The following is a 25,859-nucleotide window of genomic DNA, read 5'->3' as shown; positions in this document are numbered from 1 at the left end:
GCCAGAATTCCCTTGCATTTCTTCCAAAAATAATCATACTTTTAAGGGAAGACAGGTTTAACGTTATCTTCAAATGATGGCACCTCCACTCGTGTAACACTCTCTCGGAACTGCAATAATGGATTGGTTGGTCTTGACATTGAGCTCAAGCCTCTGGAATAGGACTTTAAATCTATGATTCAGAGGTGACAGTGCTACCGGTGAATCAATGTTAACACTGGTAGAGTTGAGGAGCTGGTCAAGGAAACAGGGTGAAAAAGAATGATGAGGTTGGTTTCTCCAAGAAGTTAGATAGAATATTGGATAATCCAGACACGTGGCTCACAGATAGGCCTTTGGCCTCTCACCCTTTTTTTTAAAAAAGATGTGATACGGTTGCCACTGGCTAGACCAGCATTTATTGCCTATCCCTATGTGCCCGGAAGCTGTGTGTCTGGAAACTCATGTAGGCCAGACTAAGTAAGGGTGGCTGATTTTCTTCCCTGAAGGACATTACTGAACCAGCTAGGTTTTTGTGACATTTTGGTAGTTCCATGGCTGTATCCACATTTTAGATTGTAGATTTTATTGAATTCAAGATCAGAGTAAAGGCAAGATCAGCTGGGAAATGAAGTTTTTTAACCCTGTGTCCAACTCACCAGCCTGTCAACTTCTAATGCAGCGTCACTGGACCCAATACATTAACTCTGATTTATGTCCACAGATGCTGCCAGACCTGCTGAGCTTTTCCAGCAATTTCTGTTTTTGAGTTTGTCCGCTTTGTGTGAGCAATAAGAACCTTCTCTCTTCCTGCTGTTATGATCTAACAGAACTATACTGGGGTTTGAGGAATGTATGTGTGGGGAAGGTGGGCGATAACTGACACACAGTCTTTACTTTTGGCCAAGCTTGTAAAAACCAAGAGTGAAAAAGCCTGTATCTGAGCTGAGTACTCATTTGGGCTGAAGGGAAAAGTAGGAATAGCAAGTTAATTCACTGACAAGGCTGATATTTATTTCCATCCCTAGCTGCTCTGAGAAAGGGGTGCTGGTGGATCTACTTGAACCACTTGCAAGAGGTTTGGCACAGATGTGTGGCCTGTAGGCCACTTCAAAGCCCAATTAGAGTCAACCACACTGGTGTGGGACTGGAGAAGTGTATAGACTGGGTAAGAATGGAGGCTTCCTTTCCAAAAGCATGTTAATTGACAAACTTTTATGTTCACTTTTACTTTCACTCATATAATTTGAACCAATGTTTGAAACTGCCAACGGCAGGATTTGAGTTTACCTTCTTAAGATAACTGGTCTAATAATGTAACCTCTTTTTCATTGATATAAAGCACCCGCAAAACAGCATGCAACTGAACACTAAACCATACATTTACAAATAATAGTGTCGGAAGTTAATGTGTGGTTTATAATTGGTTTGTCCCTTGCCTTGAAAAATTCTTGAACTGATTATTTTGAACAGAAAAATAGTTCCTCCTTTTACTCTCCTGATTTTATGATTTAACTTTTAACTTAGGCTCTGAAACATGCTGTGTAATTCTTTTGATGGTTTGAAATTAAGCACATGTTGAAGATTTAATGTACATCTTGGCTCTTGGTGATAAGTGCTTGTTATTTGATCTTCTGTGGTTAGCGCCATGGTGAGGAGAGATGAGAGATTAGAGATGAGGAGAAAGCAGAGGTCTTGTTGTGACCCTATGTATCTCCAAGTACCAAAGACTACAGTCACGTTTTGATTTGGATTTTCCTGGTCTAGTTTAGCACATCATACATTTTAGTGCTTTAGCAGATGTATTGCAAAGAAATAATTAACGCAAAGCTTGTTATTGCTCCTCCTTTGGTTGCCATGGAAACCCCAATACTTTGGTAGAAGTAGGTCAGCTTGTGGGGACTGATAAAATCACACGGTAAAATGTTTTTTTTAATAAGGAACTGAAAGACACGGAATTGCAGTTTGCTTTGGAAATTGCCTCAGGCTGAACCTTTATTCTTCATGAGGTGTTCACTAACTGTTAAATGCTACATTTACCTATTTTTGTACTTTTGTACTTTTCGTATTCACCAAACATATCTGCATACTCCATTTCAGGTTACACACTTTCTGATTGAGTACGCAACTTATGTTCAAGGACATCCACAGGATCAGTTATCAGCTTGTTCCTAATATTGAGTGGAATATAATGAGGAACAACATGATTATAATAGCTTTGGCTGTAAGAAGCTGGAATTAAATAAAATTAGGACATTATTAATCAATTTAGGATTTATCCTAAATGGTCATAAATTACCAATTACTCTCAAAAGAGACCAGAAAATGGTTGATGTGGAGCAAGGTGAGGTTACACCAGTACAATAGTGTGCTGCTGTTGGACTCTGGTTAAGCCACATTATTGGGTCCAAGTGTGGGTTGGGTTGATACTGATGTGTTGAATCTGGAAGTAACTAGCAGTCAGAAGTGTAACAAGAGTTTCAGCTGATTCCCTTTTGTTAGAAGAGCTATCTACTCCACTTGGAAAAATGTACAAAAATGATAGCCTGACTGAATGCACGACAAGCATTGAGACACTTTCACAATGAATGATACCAAAGGCAATTACATGCTTCACTTTGCTACAAACAGTCACAGATCTTATCTGTAATAAAACGGAGTCCAGTATTGTCACAGTTGAGTCAGAGACCAAGAGCCTTGCTTCAGAGTTTGTAGTAATGTAGCAGATATATTTTAGGTTTGGAGACCTCCCTTTTACTTTTGACTGATTTCCTTTCTCATGATCAGAATTATGATGGGCAACCATTTGCTGAAGTTCAGGCTGAAGACTCTTTTTCACTTCATTTGTTAGCCCATTTGGTGACTGCAGCACTTGGCATCGGATAATTGCAGTCTTGAGCAGTCAGATAATCTCAACAGCAATGAGAAAACTGCAATTGATTTTCAGCTGAAGAAGTGGGGAAAAGAAATACAGAATTTTCACTTCAATCCAGTCAGCATGTGTGGATATAGCCCAATGCCAACGTTAAGCTCAGATGAAATTCATTCTACCAGTCTCAGTGTTATTACGAATATAGTTTGAATTGTATTATTGAATATGTCAAAAGCTATTCTTTGAGATGGGAGGGAAGCAAACAGGTGCAGGAAAGTTGCTGCCTTCAGGCCTTTGTTTGTCTAATTGGTTTTATTAAATGCTGGTTGGAGGGTTAAGGGCGATCCCAGTGAGCAAGGGGCAAGGATGGGGATTTCATGACAGGGTATGTGCCACATTGCAACATTTTGTTTGTTTTAATTGTTTTGAGCAGATGGGTGTTTGCCTGACTGAGTGAACAGGACCACATTGAATTGTGTTTATGTTGGAACTGGTCTTAAAAGGTGATTCTAGAAGAGACAGTGAAGATGGGTGACATGGTGGCTCAGTGGTTAGCACTGTAGCTTCACAGTATCAGGGACTTGGGTTCAGTTCCAGCCTCAGGCAACTGTCTGTGTGGAGTTTGTACATTCTCCCTGTATCCGTGTGGGTTTCCTTTGGGTGCTCTGGTTTCCTCCCACAATCCAAACATGTGCAGGTTAGGTAAATTGGTCATGCTCAATTGCCCATAGTGTTAAGTTTATTAGTCGGGTAAATATAGGGTATGGGAATGGGTCTGTGTGGGTTACCTTTCGGAGGGTCGGTGTGGATTTGTTGGGCTGAAGGGCCTATTTCCATACTGTAGGGAATCTAATCATTTCAGTGAAAGCAGACTGGTGGGAAACAGTAACACAGCAGAGTTTTATTATGAATGATTTTAACTTTAACAAGTGAATGGCAGAATTAATGAGCAGAAATAGAAGAGAGCTTCACATTCTGGATCCAAACTGGTGGCCAACTTGTCCTTTTACCCTCCCTTGATACTGGGATTTCATGATTTCACTCTGACCACTAAAATCTGATGTGCAATACTCCCAGACATGTGCCATATTGAATTGGATAACTCTGTCATTCCTGTTGGCTGCCCATAAGATTCCCAACTACAGGAGAATTGATGCCCAGTATTATATTAGATAATCTGCCACCAGTAGCCCCATGGTGCTCCCTCAGCCCCCCTTCCAACCATTGGTCACCTAACACATTGATCCTTATGCAGCTCACCTTCCTATGCCAACTATAACACAAATAGACTCCTCATTGTCACTCTTGACTATTAAATAACACCTTTCCAACATTTTATGTTGGTTGAACAAGAGAGTTTGAAGAATCATTTTACTTTGATTTTTCCTTCTAGTTGTCCTTCAAAGAGTCTTGATTAATCTCCAGAAACTTTAGGCTCTGGTCAAGTCCTGGAGGCTGGGGAACCTGACATCAAAGGTGTGCTGGACATACCGAAAGGCAGAGGTGCAGAAGGGTTGTTGTGAAGAGTTATTTTTCCTGGCTGAGGAATCAACAAGATGAGGTCACATTCTCTGATTAAAGGGTCATCCATTTTGGATGGAGAGAAGAAGAAATTTCTTCACTCAAAATGTTTCCAATTTTTGGTATTCTGCATCCCAGAGAGCTGTCTATGCTCAGTTATTGAATATATGCAAGACTAAGGTAATAGATCTTTTGGGTTTTAAAAAGTAAGGATGTCAACAAGAATGTCAACACATGAACCTACAAACAAGAAACAACGGTCTGCAACTTAGCCCTTTGAGCCTGTTCTGCCATGCAATAAGATTTTGGCTGGCTTGATTTTAACCTCAACTTTCCTGCATATCCCTGATAATGTTTCATCCCCTGGGAGTCAAGAGTCTCTCTAGCTTGGCCTTTAAAATATTTAAAGACTCTGTATCCTCTGTCTTCTGAGGAAGGAAATTCCAAAAACTCTCACTTTTCTGAGAAAAATGTTTCCTCCTCTGTGTCTTAAATGGATGACCCAGGTATTAGTCTAGTAAACCTAGTAAAATGTAGAGTTGAGGTAGATCAGCCATGATCTTATTGATAGCTCTCTCTCTCTCTCTTTCTCCCCAACAGTCATGAAATAGAAAAGTGTGTGCACTGCTCAAGGAGTAGTCACTCAATAAGATATTGCCAATTTTCAGTTTAGATTTCCTCCAATGTGGAAACAGGCCATTTGGCCCAACAAGTCCACAGGAACCCACATTCACCCTTTCCATTCTGACTGATGCACCTTACACTATGGATAATTTAGCATGGCCAATTCACCTGACCTGCACATCTTCAGATTGTGGGAGGAAACCAAAGCACCCAGAGGAAACCCATGCAGAGAATGTGCAAGCTCCACATACAGTCACCCTAGGCTGGAATCAAGCCCAAGTCCCTGGCACTGTGAGGCAGCAGTGAACCACTGAACCACTGTGCTGCCTGAAAATGTTAGTGGATGTTAAAGTTAAGTTTGGGGAATTGTACCACCTAGAAGTGAACTGAGTTGAGACCAAGCGGAACATGTTTTCAGAAGTATTCCAACAGCCAGCAGAGAGTGTCAAACATTTCATTCCATCAGTCTGTATTAGATTCAGACCTAGGTCTGAAGGTGAGACCTCAGGATCTATTTTCTAAGAAATGTTGTATTTTTGAGTTGGCACCAACCATCATCACCTGACAGATAGTCTCTTAGAATCCCAACAGTGTGGAAGCAAGCCACTCGACCCTCCAAACAGCATCCCACTCTATCCTACATTTCCCATGGCTAATACACTTAGCCTACACATCCCTGAACACTATAGGCAATTTCCCATTGCTAATCCACCTAACTTGCACGTATTTGTGAAACTGGAGCACCTGAAGAAAACCCATGCAGAGATGGGGAGAATATGCAAATTCCACACAGACAGGCATGCAAAGTTGGAATCGAACCGGGTCCCTGGTGATGTGAGGCAGCCACTGTGCCAACCCATGCAAGTTCATTCAAACTGAATTAAACTTGGATATGTATTCTTTAGTTGGAACATTCGTTTCCAGTTTATTTTGCTGTATCCATGAATGCATTCATGCATACCTGTGTGTGCATATGTATGCCTGTGTGTGTTCGTGTGCAAATATTGAAAAGATAGCAAACAGAGTTGTTCACATTTAAACTCCCTTCAGTCTTGCGAACAGTTCTTGCCTTAACTACATGCAGCACAGTGCTTCTCCACTTTGAATCATGGCTGGTGGACAGGGTTTCCTTTCGCAGGCGGGTAACTGTACTGGAGTACATCTCAAGTACAGGAGTGCAACTGGGAGCTTAGCTTCTATGTTCAATCACATTCTGAGGCTTAGAGAGACAGAGAGCATTGACACTTTTGTAATATCTAAAGGTCAGCAATATAAGATTGATATTACCAAAACTAGACATCTCAGAAAAAAAGTTCATTATCCAGGGAATGGTGGGAGGGTGAAAGTCAATACCACCAAGTGTGTGTTGCGGCAGATAGCATAGAAACATTTAAGGAGAAACTAGATAAAAGAGTAAAGCATAATAGTGATAGAATTAGATGAAGGAGGATGGGAGGAGAAGTGTAAATGTCAGTGGAATGGTTAAGGTGGATGCTTGTTTCTATGCTACCTACTCTGTATCATTCAACGTAACCTAATTTCAATTTGCTCAACTGCATTGGGGCTGTGACTAAAATGAGGGATTTGTGCTTGCTGAAGTGTAAATAGGCTACCCGCAAGAATTTCATGCAAAGGACTATTTGGTCTTGCAGCATGGTGCACGCCCACACAGTCACGTGTATTAGCTGCCCACCATGTCTCAGATGTGGTGCTGCCCTTGTTCTAGCAAGGCTTGTACAGGAGCTCAGAGTGCCCCTATGTATATTGTCAAACGTTTAACCACATCATCAGCATAGAGCGCAGTGTGTGCTGCTCAACTGCACTGATCCACTCTGCACCATTTGAATGTGAAAGTATTTCACAATGATGCTATCGTACCATATACAGTTTCTGTTTCAAATATATCACAGTGTCTGATGCTAGCTGTGTGTTGCACAGGTGGAGATCAGCATGCTGCTTGTTCATCCTTCCAACTGATCAGTGAAACAGTGCTGTGAATATGTTGAAGTTCAACTGCCTCAGCCTTATCAGATTTGTGCTGATAGGATGCCTAAAACACAACTTGTGCAATTTTTATCAGATGGGAAAAGATCTAAGGTTGTTGCTATCCTTTACAGAGGTAGATAACATTTTGGAAAGACAAGATATCCTGTTGGATATGGTCCAGGGGTTGATGAAGAAGGGCTTATGTCCAAAACATCAACTCCCCTGCTCCTTGGATGCTGCCTGAACTACTATGCTTTTCCAGCGCCACACTTTTCAACTGTGGTCCCCTTACTCCATTAGGACGAGTAAGATGTCCTTTGGGAAGTAATGTGATTTTTAGAAAAGGTAAAGTTTCTTTGAGGGTTCTTAAAAGTAGACATGGAATATATGCAGTATTCAAATGTAGAACCATACGATACCAAGAGTGTTCTACTATAGGGTTCTACATGACAGTGCGTATTTTGATGTAGCGCAGTACAGGACATCGATTAGTCTGAAAAGGGACAGTAGGTGCAATGACTATTCCTATATGGTGCTACACTGCACAGAATTGTCTTCACACCCATACAGTTTTGTGGATATTGGGCCTTATTACACTGTAGCATGCCATCAAGTAGCATCTGCTGTCAGTTAGACATGCACTGAAATGTTGAGGTATTAAAAATGTTTCAGTGACAAATTGCATAAAGGGAGGTTAATAATGATGCAGTAAGTAAAGTGCTATGTAACTAATCACATTGAAGGGTTGTGATATTTAACAGCTTGAGTGTAAGTTACAGTCGGTGAATTCAATATCAAATGAAGTATAGAAAGTAAATGAGGGAAAGAGCAATTAGAGCTATAAAACAGAGAAGATAAAGTTATTTCATATTTGAGATTTTAATAATAATAATCTCAGTAACTAAAACTCAAAGGAATGAATCTCTTCACATGTAAAAGTAATTTTCAGTGCCAGAAATGTTGTCTGGCAAATTGAGGCTTATTGCATTATTAAAAGGGGATGTAGAGTGAATAAATTGAGTGAATTTTCTACAGTGGATTTGGTTTTTACTGATTGTGTAAGCAATTATTTCAATGTGAAGTATAATTTTTCAAAAGTTAATGCTGGAGTACTGTAACTCAGACAGAAAATATGAATTTCATGTTTAATCATGCTTTTGCTATCATTAACGTTACTATCATTTGTCAATAACACAGGTTATCACTAACTCCTTCCTTATTTCCATACATCACATGATATTTTGCCCTGCCTGTATAAAAGTTTGCAACAAAGCACAGAAATGAAATATAAATTCAACCCTCATATCCTGCAGTGATTGACTGGTGAGCCATCACTTAAAGATTTAGTTGCTCACTCCCGGAATAAAGTTGTTTTCTGTTCAGCTCAGGAGTAAGAAGAGAAGAGAAAGTATCTTTCCATGGTCCTGAGTCTGAATATGAAGATTTCTCTCGCTGTATATACATGAGCTGTGAAAGTGTTTGGCGAAATGCTTGTTTCTGGACAAACTTGGGGCAGTGTATGAAGGTGGGCTGGGTGTTAACTCCTGAAACATTCCGAATTGTTGAAACATGACATGATACTGTCACCCTTGGCTTTCACATGGGGCTGCAAGAAACTCACAGACTTCTCATTTAAATATGCTCAGAGGCAATTCATTCAGAATTTAATCTTGTATTCTGGATTTAACACCCAGTGCATAGCCTTCCGAAATGTATGAAATTTGCCAAGGTCAACAAGGTGCAAACAAAGCAGAGATTCTGTGAAATTAAAGACTTTAAAGATTGAAGCAACTATTGCTTGTACTCACAAGATTTGTTTTGAAGACTTGCTTTCACTTCTTTGTGGATGGAACATTTTGGAAGTCATTCAACGTTTTTGGATTTCTTTCACCTTGTTCTATGCCTCTCTGGTGCCAGTCTTCAATACAGCATGGGAACAATTTATGAAGCCATATCATAGACCTCTGTTGAGGAGCTAGCAAAACCAGTAGCAGCTATCTTCTCCACAAAAACATGCTGCTACACAGAACAGGATGGACTGTTACCTTCATTGTGGGGATGGACCCAGTGCATTAGCTTATAGGAGACAACACGTTCAGTGCAGCATGTGCTAATCTGGGGCAGCCACTAATAGATTAGCCCAGGGTTACCTACCTATTATATCTTTCCTGAATGTAGGGTCATACCTCCAATCGATTGGAAGTCTTGGTTTTGCTACCTTTCAGTTTCCTCCTCCTACATAAAGTTTAAACACTTCCTGATTTTGCAACAGGCCCTTAGTTTAACCAAAGAATGATGCTTTCACTTTTTGGATTCTTTTTTGAACTTTCTATGTATTTTGGCTTCTTTATTTGAGACTATTCTTATGCCTAAATCTTAGCTTCATGCCATTTTTGATAACATACCACAGATATTAAATCGAACACTGTTCTTCAAATGAATTTTGCTGTTTCTCTGTGCTGTGGTATTTTGGGATAAGTCTGAAATTCTGAGAAGTGTTTTGGTACCATTAATGACACACCTTATTACAAGTTATAGTTGACAAAATAATTTACAATAATTATGATAAAGTACATTGCAAATAATTTTAAAAACACCACAATAAATAATATCACAATCCAGCAAACTTTTTATTCAGCAGCCCCTATGGGACCAAGGATGTACCAGTTGATCAAATCGAGTTGATTCCAGCTTGGTCCATCCAGTTGATTCCATCAATAGGTCCACATAATTAATGTGAAAACACGCACTCAGTAATAGAAATGTAACACATGGGTATTCACATTACTGTTATACTTGATTTACAGCATAAGTCACTTAAGTAAGAATGCATCTTTGGCTTAAATAAAAATTTTAACTCGCACCCTCAGTTGACTATTCGGACATTGGAGAGATTGAGATAATTAATAAACTTTGTGGAATTTGAGGTATATAATTTTTACTGATTTATCAAGAGTGCTGGTTGAAAGAAAGTTTGCTGTGTATATTCTCTATTATCTGCAGGACTGTAATAGCTTCTTGGAGCAATGATATTATTAAAATGCTTAGCAATCTGTATGAATGGTCGAACAGAATTTCAATAGTCGCCAAACTTGAGAGGATCAGATCACAACCGAAATTAGATCTTGTTAGTCTGTTTTTACAAAAGCTTTCATAGCATCAACAATTAAGACAGATCCACTCACCACTTCAAAAGACTTTTAGAAGTGCATTGTTTTGCAAAGCAAGTCCGCTGTAGATACTTCCAAAGGGTGGTGATAATCTAACAATTCAGATTTTCAGTTTCTGAAATTGTGTTCCAATTTATTTCAAAAGAGTCAGATTTCTTCAAGAATGAATTATCTCTATTTTCTTGGATTTCTTGCATTAGGAGAATTGGGCAAAGAAATCAGCAATTGTTGACATCACTCTCTGCACCCTAACTCTTGCGCTGGTTTCCATTGTAACCTATCATCCCTGAATGGAACATTCAGTTAGTTCATAGATCAGTGTTTCATTGCCAACTCTCTGTAATTTCTCTTTTTGTACCAATATAATGATATTTCTTTCTTTTGCTTATGTGAACAGACCTATTAAACTTTACTTTAAACCCAATTGGGATATGGCTGCACCACCCCAGCTTGCCAAAGTAGCATATTTCAACCCTTATGTGCAACCATACAGCATTAAGTGTGGCTTATACAAAGCACCTGTTTTGAGTAAGTTGCCAACTATTAGCTAAACAGAATAAAATGCTTCCATTGACATAACCTGTATCCTTGCATTCCTCAAGAATACTGGAGAATCATTTAAGGTGTGCTTTCACAGGCAGCCAGCATATCAAAATGTATTGTCCTCAAGAGGCACCCAGAAAGTACGAAAGTAAAGAAAATAACGAACAGTGGACTGTTTCTCTTGTTTCCTTGCTTAAGCAACCTTTAACTTTCAAGATTGGATTTTCTTCAAAGAAACAGAGATGTGTTGGAAATTTTCCCTTCTCCACACAATTATCTCCATTAAGGGGGGGCCTGCATCCACCATAGTTTTCTTCTGGGGCAGCGAGAGTGGGATGGATCAGTGTTGCCTCAGGAATTGGGGTCCAATTAGCAAGAGAGGTGACAGACAACATGTCCAGGAGACTAAAAGGTTCACTTTAAATTACTGGCACACCAACAGGAATGTAATTATAAATGTTAGGTCCTCAAGTTGAAAGTGGAGTCACAGGTGATAGGATAGTGAAGAAGGTGTTTGATATGCTTTCCTTTATTTGTCAGAGTATTGAGTACAGGAGTTGGGAGGTCATGTTGTGGCTTTACAGGACATTAGTTAGACCAATGCTGGAATATTGCCAACAATTCTGGTCTCCTTCCTATCAGAAAGGTGTTGTTAAACTTGAAAGGGTTCAGAAAAGATTTACAAGTATGTTATAAGGTTGGAGGATTTAGCTATACGGAGAGGTTAAATAGGCTGGGGCTATTTTCCCTGGAGCATCAGAGGCTGATTGGTGACCTTATAGAGGTTTATAAAATCATGAGGGGCATGAATAGGATAAATAGGCAAAGTCTCTTCCCTGGGGTGGGGGAGTCCAGAACTAGAGGGCATAGGTTTAGGGTGAGAGGGGAAAGATATAGAAGAGACCTAAGAGGCAACTTTTTCACTTAAAGGGTGGTACGTATATGGAATGAGCTGCCAGAGGAAGTGGTGGAGGCTAATACAATTGCACCATTTAAAGGCATCTGGATGGGCATATGAATAGGAAGGCTTTGGAGGGATGTGGGTCAGGTGCTGGCAGGTGGGACTAGAATGTGTTTGGATATCTGGTCGGCATGGACAAGTTGGACTGAAGGTTCTGTTTCCATTCTATACATCCCTAAGACTCTTATGACTCTAACTCTTTACCCCTCACTCCCTTCTCTCAAATTTACCATTCCCCTTTCATGCCCACTGTCACCTATGCCCCTTCTACCTACATGTCCCTCTGCCCCCATACATTCTTCATATCCACTCTCTGAGAATCCACCCTGTGTAGAATGAATGAATTAATGGTGAGATTTTGAATTGCCCATGAAACTGGCACCTGAAGAAAACAGGGCTTTCAATATCCAATACTCAACTTACACCTTGTAAGACAAATCAACCAAAATTCTTCATAGAATTAAGCTTTTATTGTCTCATCACCTCTTAATCTAATGTAAATAACACACTGGCATTGAAAAAGATCTTCAAAAACAAATTATTATATTGTAATGAGAATAGTAATCAAACAAAGGTCACACTCCCCTCTGCAGCTATGTCAAGGTAACCTGCCATGAGATAAATGCATGAAACCTTCTTGGAGCCCAGCCAAGCATTCATAGTGTCCCCATCTGAAAAACATATCAACAGAAGCAGTACAAACAAATGACCAACCAACCATGTCTTCTGATTGTATCATTTAAGAATGCCATAGTAAAACACAATGGGACTTTCAGCTGTCTAGCTAAATGTACATTTTGCCTGATTGGGTTGTTACAATCAGTTGTTTAATAAAATCCCCAAACCCACATCAGCTGGTGAGAGAAAGAAAAGTCACCCCTACTTAATCCTTGTAGTAACTGGTGACCGTTGTTGGTCAATTTGCGTGTCTAATGTCTGCCTGTGCCTGTGTATTGGAGATGTGTGTGAGACTATGTCTGAGGGTCGATATGTGTCAGTATATATTTGTTTATGTTTGCCCACTGGGTCAGAATTGTCTTAAAAAAGATAGCCCTTGAATTCCTGCAACAGTTTCCAAACTTTGGAAGCTGCTGATTGTCTCTTGTGGAAGCCGGGACTTTTCATCACTGCAAGAGCCAAATTGGAGAGATGTTAGAAAGAGAATCATCCCACCCTGATTGTGGATCCAATTAGCAAGTTAATACAGTATTATTTACACAGGAGTAGGGCATTGCAGCTCACCTATGCAATGTTGGAATTCATCTTCCACATGAGCAGTTTTGTCATGATATGTGCCGACCGTGTCCCATTTCTTTTTAATTTCCCTTTCCTTCAGTCATCTTTCTAATCTAAACTTAAATGGATCACAATCTCTGCTCAATCACCAACTCAATAGTGCACTGTACAGTCTGTAAATGAAGTTATTCCCATTCTCTGATTGAAATGTCTCCCATCTAACTGCACATTTTATAGCTCACATTCTGCATCTCCTCAATCACTGGAAACAGTTTAGCTCAATCCATCTGGTGCCATTCCTTCATATGCGCTACAGAGAGAGGCTGAACAGGCTGGGGCTGTTTTCCCTGGAATATCGGAGGCTGAGGGGTGACCTTATAGAGGTTTACAAAATTATGAGGGGCATGGATAGGATAAATAGACAAAATTTTTTCCGTCCCGTCAGGGAGTCCAGAACTGGAGGACATAGGTTTAGGGTGAGAGGGGAATGATATAAAAGAGACCTCAGGGGCAACTTTTTCATGCAGAGGGTGGTACGTGTATGGAATGAGCTGCCAGAGGAAGTGGTGGAGGCTGGTACAATTGCAACATTTAAGAGGCATTTGGATGGGTATATGAATAGGAAGGGTTTGGAGGGATATGGGCCGGGTGCTGGCAGGTGGGACTAGATTGGGTTTGGAATCTGGTCGGCATGGACGGGTTGGACTGAAGGGTCTGTTTCCATGCTGTACATCTCTATGACTCTATGAGTCTATAACAGTTCTCCATATAACTGTGCAATTCCTTTTGAGCTCCTGAAAATAACTCCAGTAGCTGGTGGTGTAGTAAAATATGGTGTCATAAGGAAGTAGCATCCTTCAGACCAGAGTATGAATGACTGGGGTTGAGGGGTATGTTGCTAGACATTATAACCTGTGATCTAAGGTTCTCGATGATAGTTTCTTGACTCAGAATTTTGGCGGCTCTTGCTTAAAGCTACTCCCGCTGCTTGCTCGCATTCTTAAAGAGTTGGATCATCACTGCCATAAAAGGGTTTCTTAATGAAATTAGCAGAAAAATATAGAGACCTAAAGGGTCCAGTACTGTCACCTCATCTTAGATGGAAACACTGACAGAGTGTCTGTGTGTGATTATCAGTCTTACATTTTAGAGTCCCATCAATGCTTTGCCTTGTTCCCAGTTGGGAGTAGAGACACACTAATGCTCAGTTTTCACATTCTAATGAACTGATGCCATCATGCATCTGTGAGCTCTGCTTAAATTTTTCTGCATGAACTTTTTATTTTGAGCAAGGGAAGATTTTGCTCAGCAGACACTGCACTCATTGTGGGAAATGTTTAGCATGTGATCCCTACTGTAAGCTCTATTTTTAGGTTGCGTGCAAGAAAGAGCAGGGTTAATGCAGTATGAAGCCTGTGCACCTCCTGTGAGTCTTTCCTGTCGTTAGGTAACTGTTGGAGATGAGTGGGTGAGTGAATGAGTTTGAATTCATTGCTAATGTATCAACCTTGTTTCAGTGGCAGCACTCTTAGCCCTGAGTGAGAGCTGTGGGTTCATCTCCTTCTCTATAGACTAAGTATGTAATATCAATAACACTCCACTGTAGTACTGAGGAAGTGCTTCACTGTCAGAAAAGTCATTTTTGGAATTGGATGAACTCAAGTTCCACTTGTCTTTTCTAAGGTAGAAAGTCTTATGACACTATTTTGATGAGGGGCAAGGGAATTGCTGTCTTGGCTAATATTTATCCTTCTTTATCTCATTGCCATCTAGGGAAACTTTCATTGTGTTACTGGTTGCCTGCTCATACATTATAACACTGACTACACTTCCAAAGGCATTTTTCACCACATAACACTTTGGCAAGTTTACAGAGCCCTGAGATCATACAGAGGTGCTGCATAAATGGAAACTTTATTTATTGTGCCATGCCAGATGCACAGTTATAGTTTATTAGATCTGACCCGTGATTGGGCTGTCTATTTGTCAGTTAGTGAGCACTGCTGGAGAATATGTGACATAGGTGGGGTGGTTAGACCAATGCTGTTAAGTCACAGATCCTGACTTTGGTTTTGACGGGACTACAAAGTAACTGTTTTCTAATTATTTCAAACTGCACCCAACTCCTGAACAAAAAGCACCCTTTATAAAGTGGCAACACAGTGGCTCAGTGGTTAGCACTGCTGCTTCACAGCACCAGGGACCTGGGTTCAATTCCTGCCTTGGGCGGCACGGTGGCACAGTGGTTAGCACTGCTGCCTCACAGCGCCAGGGACCTGGGTTCAATTCCCGCCTCAGGCGACTGACTGTGTGGAGTTTGCACGTTCTCCCCGTGTCTGCGTGGGTTTCCTCCGGGTGCTCCGGTTTCTTCCCACAGTCCAAAGATGTGCGGGTCCGGTGAATTGGCCATGCTAAATTGCCCGTAGTGTTAGGTAAGGGGTATATGTACGGAAATGGGTGGATTGCGCTTCGGCGGGTCGGTGTGGACTTGTTGGGCCGAAGGGCCTGTTTCCACACTGTAATCTAATCTAATCTAATCTAACCGTCTGTGCGGAGTTTGCACATTCTTCCTGTGTCTGTATGGGGATGCTCCAGTTTCTTCCCACAATCCAAAGATGCGCAGGTTAGGGTGGATTAGTCATGCTAAATTGTGTGCAGTGTAAGGTGCATTAGTCAGGGGTGAATGTCGGGGAATGGGTCTGAGTGGGTTGTTCGGAGGGTCGCTGTGGACTTGTTGGGCTGAAGGGTCTGTTTCTACACTGTTGGGAATCTAATCCAATCGAGCTGCCTCATAATTACTAAAAAGAACTGGGTTGTATTTTGAAAGTTCAGACTTTGTAAACTCCCCCCTTTTCTCAAGGGTAGTATAATTTGATACAAAAACTGAAATTGCTGAAGAAACTAGTATCTGTGGGGAGAAAGCAGAGTTAATATTTTGAGTCTGATGAACTTCATCAGAACTACTGCTGAGTTTCTCCAACAATTTTAGTTTTGTTTAAGAAGTGCAGCATCTGCAGTTTTTTTTGTTTTATTTTAATATGAGTTGACGCTGGAAATGTTTGTGAAATGTCAGTGAGCAATTGCGGATTCCAGATTGTTGGTGGTGCCCTAAAGTTGCTTAACTGAATGGGAAGTCCCCCTCTCTGGAGTCATTGTTCCTCTTGAACTGATCAAATTGCCTGGTTCCTTGGATTTAAAGTTTGCTTGCTAAGGGATGTGTGATTATAATCGTCACCTATCGTACTGCCATCACAGCTGCTTTCAGCTCAGATAATTTTGCTGATGTCTACACGGTATCAACCTCACCAGGCAAAAGCCAGTGTTCTCAGAATCATCACAAATGTCCAAAGATTTAGTCATGATGTGGAGGGGCTGCTGTTGGACTGGGGTGGACAAGGTTAAAAATCACACAACACCAGGTTATAGTCCAACAGGTTAATTTGGAACCACAAGCTTTTGGAGCGCTGCTCCTTCATCAGGTAGCTGTGGAGCAAGACCATAAGCCACAGAATTTATAGCAAAAGATTAGTGTCATGCAACTGAAATTAAATATTAAACAAACCTAGATTGCTGTTAAGTCTCTCATCTTTTAGAACAGGTTGCAGGTTTTGGTTCATTAATTTGTAAATCCCAGAACTTCTTTTAAGTCACAGTCTCGAGATAACTTAAGGTTTTATAATAAAGTTTTATAAAAAAAATTATAAAAATTTTATAGAATGATTTAGTCAAACTATCTAAAGTCCCTAATTTACCAAGCTGACCAAGTCAGGTTAAAAGAAAACATTCACCACATTCCTGTAAGGTGAATGCCAAGGGTCTTTTCCCTAGGGCAGGGGAATTCAAACCAGTGGGCATGTATTTAAGGTGAGAGCAGAAAGATTTGAAAAGGACATGAGGAGCAACATTTTTAAACCAAGAATGATTTGTGTATGGAATGAACTGCCTGGGAGAGTGATGGCTGCAGGTACAGTTACAATATATAAAAAGACATTTTGATATGTTCATGAATAGGAAAAGTTTGAAGGGATATGGGCTAGGAGCAGGCAGCTGGGGCTAGTTTAGTTTGGGAACATGGTTGGTATGAATTGTTTGGACTGAAGGGTCTGTTTCCATGCTATGTGACTCTGTATCTCTATTACTGTATAAGAAAACAACTGTTTATTCTGCATAAATTTTTTTAAAGCCAATGTCAATTTGAAAATTTGAATTGCTGACTTATAACTCTACAACTTACACTCAATTTCTACACTCAATTTCTTCTTAAAATCCCCCCACTCCTCAAACCCCTCCCACACAACTCAGCCACCACTCTGACTCTCAGGCCCAATACAATATGGAATTCCTGAAGCTCTAAATAGGTTTCACCAGATCTATTGCAAGAATTCATACTTTTTAACATGTTTTTATGTGATGTTGATCGATTTTTAATCCTTTGAATGATGCATTAGTTGGAGAATGTACTGTCTGTCAATCTCGTCTTCCAGTGAGATTGCCCAGGACCCCTCAAACCCTTCCCCCTTTTGTCTGCCCTATGCTCTCCTCCCTAATGTTTTCTTGTATTCACTGCTCACAATAGGGTCTAATCCACCATTGTAAGACCAAATGTAACCACTTTATGATGTGACTGCAAGAACAGCCCAAACCTTCCAGCTGCTTGCCACTTCAATAAACCACCCTGCTGTCATGCCAACATTTCTGACCTAAACGTATCCAGTGTTCCAATGAAAGTTACAGAAGCTAGCACAACTGCATCCCATTTTCCACTTAGTCACTTCATAGTCTTCAGGACTCAACAATGTGTTAATTACTTCAAATTGGGAATTCTGTTCTTCATTTTGTTTCACCCCCTTTTCCCAACTTCTCAGTAGCTTGTTTGAATGGGTTTGCTGTCAGCAGGGCTGCTCCATTATCTGTTGGTTACACCAACCATGAACACCTACTCTTGCTTTATATTTCTTCTCTAATATCAATGACACATACTCAGCCTTTACCTCTGGGTAGTCTTACTATCTGTTCTGGTTGTCCACTTCATCCCCCAAAGCATAAACCCCCCTATTTTTCTAACTCCCTCTGAAAAGGAGTCATATCAGACTCAGAAAGTCATCTCTGTTTGTCTCTCCACAGATGCTGCCAGTTTCACTAGCACTTTCTGTTTTCATCATTCTCATTTGTCCCATTTCACATGCCCCCTTTTACCTCTCTTTCCCCTTCTACATTTCTTGCACCTCCTAACCAGCTTTTCCCTCTCATCATTTTGCCCTGTACACTTCTGTTGTAACATTCCTCCTTTTGCTCATCACCCAGCTCTTGCCAGACAGTGGTGATGTTTAAATATCCTCCTTTATGCAGGAATGCAGCAAGTGAATAGTTTCTAAGCAATTTAATTTTACTAACAACACAGTAATGGGATTATTGAGATGCTGATGTTTTACATCCAGTTCGTTTTTAAGGATTTGTGTGCAGATATATTCCTGTTAGCAGCACAGGATTTGAGCTTAAAGTTTGTGATCGCTTTGGGATCTATATATTAACATTCTACTCACTCTCTCTCCATGACAGGGAGTGGGCCCATTCAGTTGTGGCAGTTTCTGCTGGAACTCCTGACTGACAAATCTTGTCAGTCATTTATCAGTTGGACAGGTGATGGCTGGGAGTTCAAATTGGCGGATCCTGATGAGGTAAGGGCATACTGGCATTGTCATGAAACTTGGCCAATTGCTACCATTTTATAGTTTCATGGGTTTCACAACATGTTCAAATTCCTACACAGAGTGCAGGTTCATATCATTGAACTCAAAAGGACAGTCTTTTTGAACTCTTTAAGAATCAATCTTTCTCTCTATTCTCTGCATTCACCCTCTCCAGCTCTTGAGCAGTTTTGTATCTAATTTTTGAAATAAAATAATAATCTGTTAACATTTCAGCCCCAAGACTTTTGTCAGTTCTGGTTAGAATTAAATTTAAATTTAAAATTAGCTCGGCATGTTTCATTGGTATAAAGCCATGGTTGAATCAGTTAATCTTTGTCCTGTTTTGCAGCCATAGTGCTTGTAGTACTGATGTTGCTGTCACTAAATGTCCCCAGCTTATGGATCTGTAGTGGTTGCAAATTGAGATGTGAGCACTTGAAGTTATTGATTAAAGTTGTTTCTATACCTTATATTTGGAACTTTACATCCACAGGAGACCCCAGTTGTCCTTGAACTGTAAGGATCTCTCAGACTTGAAAATTGTATAACTATGATTTGGCAATTAAAAATCTGAGTTTTATTGGATAAGAGAGATAAGAACATAACAACATGAGGACCAGGAGCAGGAGTAAGCCATCTGGCCCCTCAAGTCTACGCTGCCATTCAATATGATCTTTTTGTAAACTCAGCTCCACTTACTCGCTGGCTCACCATAATCCTTAATTCCTTTATTGTTCAAAAATCTATCCATCTTTTCCCAAAAAGCATTCACCAAGGTAGCCGCAACAGCTTCATGGAGTTCACGGACCTAATTACTCATTTGTGTATTAGACAAGAAGACCCTATTTGACTTGATGGCAGTATCCTGTTTGTAGAAAGAATCAGAGTCGAAGAGTGTGGTGCTGGAAAAGCACAGCTGGTCAGGCAGTATCTGAGGAGCAGGAGAGGCGATGTTTCAAGCATAAGCTCTTCATCAGGAATCTTCCTGAGCTTATGATCAAAATATCGGCTTTCCTGCTCCTCAGATGCTGCCTGACTGGCTGTGCTTTTCCAGCACCACACTCTTCGAGTCTCATCTCCAGCATCTGCAGTCCTCTTTTTCTCCAAGAAGAAAGAATCACTTGTGTTGCTACTATACATAGTAGCATGAAATGGCTACTTCAGCTATTACTTATTTGTTTGTGGTATTTTACCCTTCGAGAGAACTTTTCTGTGCACTCTCCAAGCCTGTAAGTAGTGGGCTTAGTCCCATTTGTGAATTTGCAAGGCACACAGCAAGCACTTAGAGCTGTAGAGCTCTACAGCATGGAAACAGACTCTTTGATCCAACTCATCCTTGCCCACTAGATATCCTAAATTAATCTAGTCGCATATGCCAGCATTGAGACTAGATCCCTCATATCCTTTCCAATTCATAAACCCATACAGATTCTTTTTAAATGTTTAACTGTACCAGTCTCCATCACTTCTTTCATTTCATACACACACCACCATTTGCCCCTTAGGTTCCTTTTAAAAGTTTCCCCTCTCACTTTAAACCATTGCCCTTCAGGTTTGGATTTCTCAACTCTGGGGAAAAGACCTTATCTATTCACTCTATCTATGCTCCGAATGAATTTATAAACCTCTATAACGTTTAGTGTCTAATACTCCAGTGAAAATACCCCTAGCCTATTCAGCCTCTCACTTTAGTTCAAACCCTGCAAGCCTGGGAACATCCTTACAAATCCTTTTTGAACCCTTTCAAGTTTCATTACACCTTTCCTGTAGCAGGGAGACCAGAATTGCCCACAGTGTTCCAAAAGTGGCCTCACAACTGCAATATGACCTCCCGACTCCTGTGCTCAATTCACTGACCATTAAAGACAAGCCTACCAAAAATCTTCTTCACAATTCTGTCTACCCAGGGCTCCACTTTCAAGGAGCTATAAACCTGAACCCAAGGTCTCTTTGTTCAGCAACATTCCCCAGGATCTTACCATTAAATGTTTACATCTTGCCCTGATTTGCCTTGTAAAAAGGCAAACCTATCATTTATCTAAACTAAACTCCATCTGCCACTCTTCAGCCCATTGACCCATCTTATCAAGATCCCATTGTACTCTGAGGTAACGTTCTTAACTGTCCACTGCACCACCACTTGTCTGATTGGGACGGCCATGAAGAAGCAGGAGAGCTTTGATGTGAAGTATTTTGGCTTGAAGTTTATACAGTGAACAACAGGCTCAGACCCTGTTGACAACATCATGCTATGAAGTGCCTTAACAACCAATTTAAAATTGGCCCAATGTATGACATATACCTTCACTCAGGGACCTGTCCTCTGCAGGAAAAAGGGACATGTCCAGGACTGACATGAGTAAAGCAAAAGTGTGAGACAAAGTAGTTCACTGGCACACTCCCTATCACACCACCTCCACCAGTAATAGAATCATAGAGAGATACAGGCCCTTCAACCCAACCCATCCACACGACCAGGTTTCCTAAACTAAATTAGTCCCATTTGCCTGCTTTTAGCCCACATCCCTCTTTCCTATCCATATACCCGTCAAAATGTTTGTTACATGTTGTAATTGTATCTACCCGTACTATTTCCTCTGGCAGCTTGTTCCATACATGCACCACCCTCTGTGTGAAAAGGTTGCTCCTCAGGTTCCTTTTAAATCTTTTGCCTCTTAAACCTATACAGTCCAGTTTTGGACTCCCCTTCCCTGGGGAAAAGACCTTTGCCATTCACCTTTCCTATTGCCCCTTACGATTTTGTAAACATCTATTAAGTCACCTTTCAATGTCGTACACCTGAGTGAATGAATTCCCAGCCTATCTAGCTTTTGTTTCACTCAAATCTTTCATTATATTGGGATGCAGGAAAAGATGCAACAAACACAATATTACAATTCTGCCACTGGAACTGAGAAGTTTTAACCTGCAGAAGATGCCTGAATAGATTGAGGCCTGCTCAATTAGTGACCCGATAGAAGTGTTTAACATCAACTTTAAGATGACTTTAATATTATAAAAAAGTAAGATGTTTCCACTTGCAGAAAAATTAAAACTATAGGACATAAATAGAAGATAAAACACTAATAAGTACACAAATGAAATCAGGAAGCTTTCTTTTACCTAGAGAGCTGTTAGGATGTTGATTTCACTACTTACTGAAACATTTTGACAGTTATATGAATGCATTTACAGTGAAGGAAGCTAAGTACATAAGAGGCACAAGAACAGAAGTGTGTATTGATTGGTGATGGAGTGGGACAAGCTCATCTGGAGTATAAACACCACTGGAGACCAGTTGGGCTGAATGGCCTCTCTCTGTGCAATTCTCAAACACTGCATTCTTTTTCAGGTGGCCAGGCGATGGGGAAAGCGGAAAAATAAACCAAAGATGAACTACGAGAAGCTGAGCCGAGGTCTGCGTTATTATTATGACAAGAACATCATTCACAAAACAGCAGGCAAGCGTTATGTTTACCGGTTTGTTTGTGACCTTCAGAGCCTGCTGGGCTACACACCAGAAGAACTACATGCCATGCTTGACGTTAAACCTGATGCTGACGAATAAGGAGTACCTGCTTGTGGGACTGGATTCCAAGCTGTGCTCACTTGTGTATGGTTTGTTTGCTTAAGCTTCATAGAGAAAGCCAAAAAAAATCATTGCATTGTAGATGGACATTTCAAAACAATGCACAGCTCTACAGGGCAAACCAAACCAGTTTCTTGTTAAAAAAAACATTTTTATTTGTGTATTTTGGTTTTGTAACCTCTCATTTTTCCTGCCTTACTAGTACAACAGACAGACTGTGTAAGGATTGTGATGACATTATGCATTGTAGGATACGGGAACTCTGCCCGAAAGGAAAACCATTACCATCAATGGGCAGCTGCATGACTGTCTCAGGCATCTTGTCTATTGACAGCTTTGGCCACATTGGTGAGTTAATAGAATGAAGAACATTACAGCACAGTACAGGCCCTTTGGCCTTTGATGTTGCGCCAACCTGTGAAAATAATCTTAATGTATTAGATAGTCAGCATGTTACTTATTTGCCAGTATTTTTTTTTGTTTTAAGCTCATTTCTAAGATGGTCTCAGTATTTGCAGTCTTGTGTAGAAACCGTACCAGCTCTGATTTGATGAAGTGTTGAAGATAGGTTGACCACATCAAAGATGACTCATGAAGAACCTGAAAGGGGGCTTTGATAGGTTGAAAAATAGACCAAAAATATTCTCATTACACCAAACCTGTTGGAACCTAAACGTTGTTCTTTGTCCAGTTTGACAATCAGTGTGGTTCATTGTATTATTCGTTTTAAATGTAGAACAGTGAACTTCAAAGTGACAGAAGATGAGATGCTTTGAAGCACTATGATAGTCACCCATACTGTCTAACACAACTATACAAATATATATCAATAGAGAGAGAGAGAGAGAGAGAGAGAGAGAGAGAGAATGAATGAATGTGTATTGCAATGTGTTGTGTACAGCAAGACCACTTCTGGGAATGTGTTTTAGAAAGCTAAATGACTATGTAGATTGAACAGTGACCCTAGTGGTATTCCAAAGAGGTCCAATGGGATGGATAGATTTCTTGATTAGATCTTCAGTTTGATCAAACACCCATAAGATGAAGGGTAGAGGTATACATAGGTCTAATTTGAGGCCTCACAACTCTGTAACCTCACAGGTGAATTGAGTTGAGACAGTTTTTGCCTAATCTGCAGGTAAGAAGAGTTCAAAGGAAATGCCGATCCTTGAATTAATGGCCATTTCAAATTTTAAACAATCCTGTGATGAGTAATTGGAAGGTTGCTTGAAGTTAAGGAGCAATTCCATTATTAAAGCTAAGCAAGGGAAGGCTAGGCTTACTGGTGCCTTTGTGTGACTACTGAATTAGAAAGGCTTTAAGTATGTCACTGGATATAAATTGGAGATTATTATTCTTTCCTATCTTCAATGAGCCAAAGACTATTGTATAATTTTATTCTAAACATTTTGACCAGGGTGCATGTATATTGTCTGGAATGCACTGTGTAACGTCACTTTGTGTTTCTGCTCTCTTTTCCTGGCTGGATTACGAGAGGGATATTTCTGCCAACTATCATAGTCAGCCATCCATGAAATATCACAGGGATACTGTCTCAGATGCATGTAGCTCAGTCTGACTGTGCTGAGCATATGTCTGAGTAGAACTGAGATACTGTACTGGGAGATATCAGCTAGTTGATTCATGGTTGAATGTCCAGCAAGAGCATTATCTTTTCAATGGACACATGTGTCTCTATCAAAAACAATAAAACTGGAGTAATTGAGCAAAGAAATTTTGGCAGAATGGCAAGACCATGTGGGAATTTCAAATTCAAATGCTGAAGAGTTATATATAGCTGCGGTTTTTTATCAAATGTTTCTCAAAAGCACCATTCCAGAACAATTTATTAAGTAAAAGTCACTGTCAGAAATGTTGGGCAATGTAGTATTAGTGTCTAAATAAAAGTAAGACTTGCATTTATATAGCCCTTTCATGACCTCAACGTATCCAAAAACAATTTAGCGTCAGTGGAGTACTATGAAGGGTAGCCGTTGCTTTAATGTAGAAAGCACTGGTAGCCAATTTGCACAGAGCAAAAGTCACACAAATAGCAATGTGACAAGGATTTGATAATCTGCTTTATCAGCATTGGCTGAATGCTAAATATTGACTAGGACATTGATCTGCATCTATGATTTCTCTCACACAGAGAACCCTAAGTTTCGATGTTTCCATGAAAGACAATTACTAAATGAAAGGCCAGTTAATTTTCAGGAGGAGAGGAAAGCTGCAGGGCCAGTCATTCCATTTAGGAATGCTGCTTTTACTTGCTGTTTGGAAGCTGAAATGGACAGGCTTCCTAATGAGCGCTTACGATTGTTTTCCTTGAGATCAAGAACAGGAATGGCAACAGTACTGACTCCCAGCTTAGTCAGCACTACATAGATCAATTATGAATAATGCCCGGAGGCACATCGTATAGTCAATCTCCTGAGGATGAAAGGTGAAAGAGCTACAATTGGCCTCACAGATGCATGATGAGTGTGACTGCACTCGGGCAAAAGCAGATCACAACTTGTCGACTTTCCATCGCCATTTCAAGGATGATGTCTGAATTACTGATTGAAACCCCTTGGGAATTCAGTAACAGTGAATATGAGCTGAAACCAAAAGTGTTGGCCTAGATTGACAAGTTACTTCATGTGCAGTTCATCATTCAGTTGATTAAGGAACAATCTGCTTCCAAACATATCTGTCTCTCACTGGTGATGTGAGCAAAGAAGTGACATGTGGTTATATGTTGCAAGTACGTGGAGAGTGAATTACAGGAAACCTTGAAATGTCTACATGTATTTTATATTGTATATGTGAATCCAGAAGCACAGATCATTGCTTCAGGGTTGCCGAGACCATTTATTGACCCATCATATGTTCTGTTGCCTCTGTGATCTTTAGATTTAATCCAAAATAATTGCCAAAACAGGATAGTTTCTTACTGTAGGTTTAAAATCTAAAATAGTGGATATAAAAAAAGATATTTTATGTATTTGTTCAAGACTTATTTTTTAGCTTTTTTAAGAATAATTTATATTTTTTAAAAGGACAAAAAAGCAAAAAGAAAGCTGGTGCTTTGTAAAGTGAGGTAGCTTAGAGATGTAGCGATCTCATTGGAGCAGAGTGAAGATTCCTGTAAGTTTAGTTGCTGATGCTGGCACATCATGTTGCTGGATATATTTTATATAACTTTCTGTGCTGTTACACATTGTAGAAATGCTTCATAAAAAGAAATGAGCTGTGAAATTTGGATTGTTTTGACTCCAGTGTAATACCCCATGCCAATGTTGTTCAACGATTTTGACATCAAAGTTGTTAGAATCTACCTCCTGTAGCTCCAATTCAAACTCTGTCCTTTGTGGACTGAATGTGAGACTCTTATTGCCTCCATATCCATTTGAGATGGAACTAAAGACTCGGTTTTTATGAAGATTTTCAAGAATTATTTCAATAAAAGAAATTCTTATTCTTTTGAATTTGGTATGGTCTATTTGCTTCTTTTTTTTATTTGTGTACGAAGCATAGAGCTGGCCAGGGTCTCACCCTCTGCTCATTTCTCCATGCCTCATGGCTCATATTCAACTGCAGTGAACAAGTGTTTTATGGTTCAGTATAAGAATGCATGAGGTGGTTTCCAATGGCTTTCCTCACAACTTTTCTATAACCTTGCAGATGAACTGAGTTGAGACAG

General features: G+C 40.2%; 1 protein-coding gene across 2 annotated transcripts in view; it reads left to right on the top strand.

Moving 5' to 3' along the window:
• Nucleotides 1–25,644, top strand: part of ets1 (v-ets avian erythroblastosis virus E26 oncogene homolog 1) — a 96,424-nt gene extending 70,780 nt beyond the window's left edge. For both annotated transcript variants that reach the window (XM_060846712.1, XM_060846713.1), the window contains 2 exons: nt 18,452–18,570; nt 21,935–25,644. In XM_060846712.1, the coding sequence (XP_060702695.1) occupies nt 18,452–18,570; nt 21,935–22,150 (335 nt within the window). In that variant the 3' untranslated portion in view covers nt 22,151–25,644. The remainder of the gene's footprint in view (nt 1–18,451; nt 18,571–21,934) is intronic.
• The last annotated feature ends 215 nt before the right edge of the window (nt 25,645–25,859 follow it).

Source organism: Hemiscyllium ocellatum, chromosome 29 (assembly GCF_020745735.1).
Source record: "Hemiscyllium ocellatum isolate sHemOce1 chromosome 29, sHemOce1.pat.X.cur, whole genome shotgun sequence".
NCBI classification, from domain to species: domain Eukaryota; kingdom Metazoa; phylum Chordata; class Chondrichthyes; order Orectolobiformes; family Hemiscylliidae; genus Hemiscyllium; species Hemiscyllium ocellatum.
The sequence above is the reverse complement of the archived record's forward strand: the minus strand, read 5'-3'. Positions and strand labels throughout refer to the sequence as shown.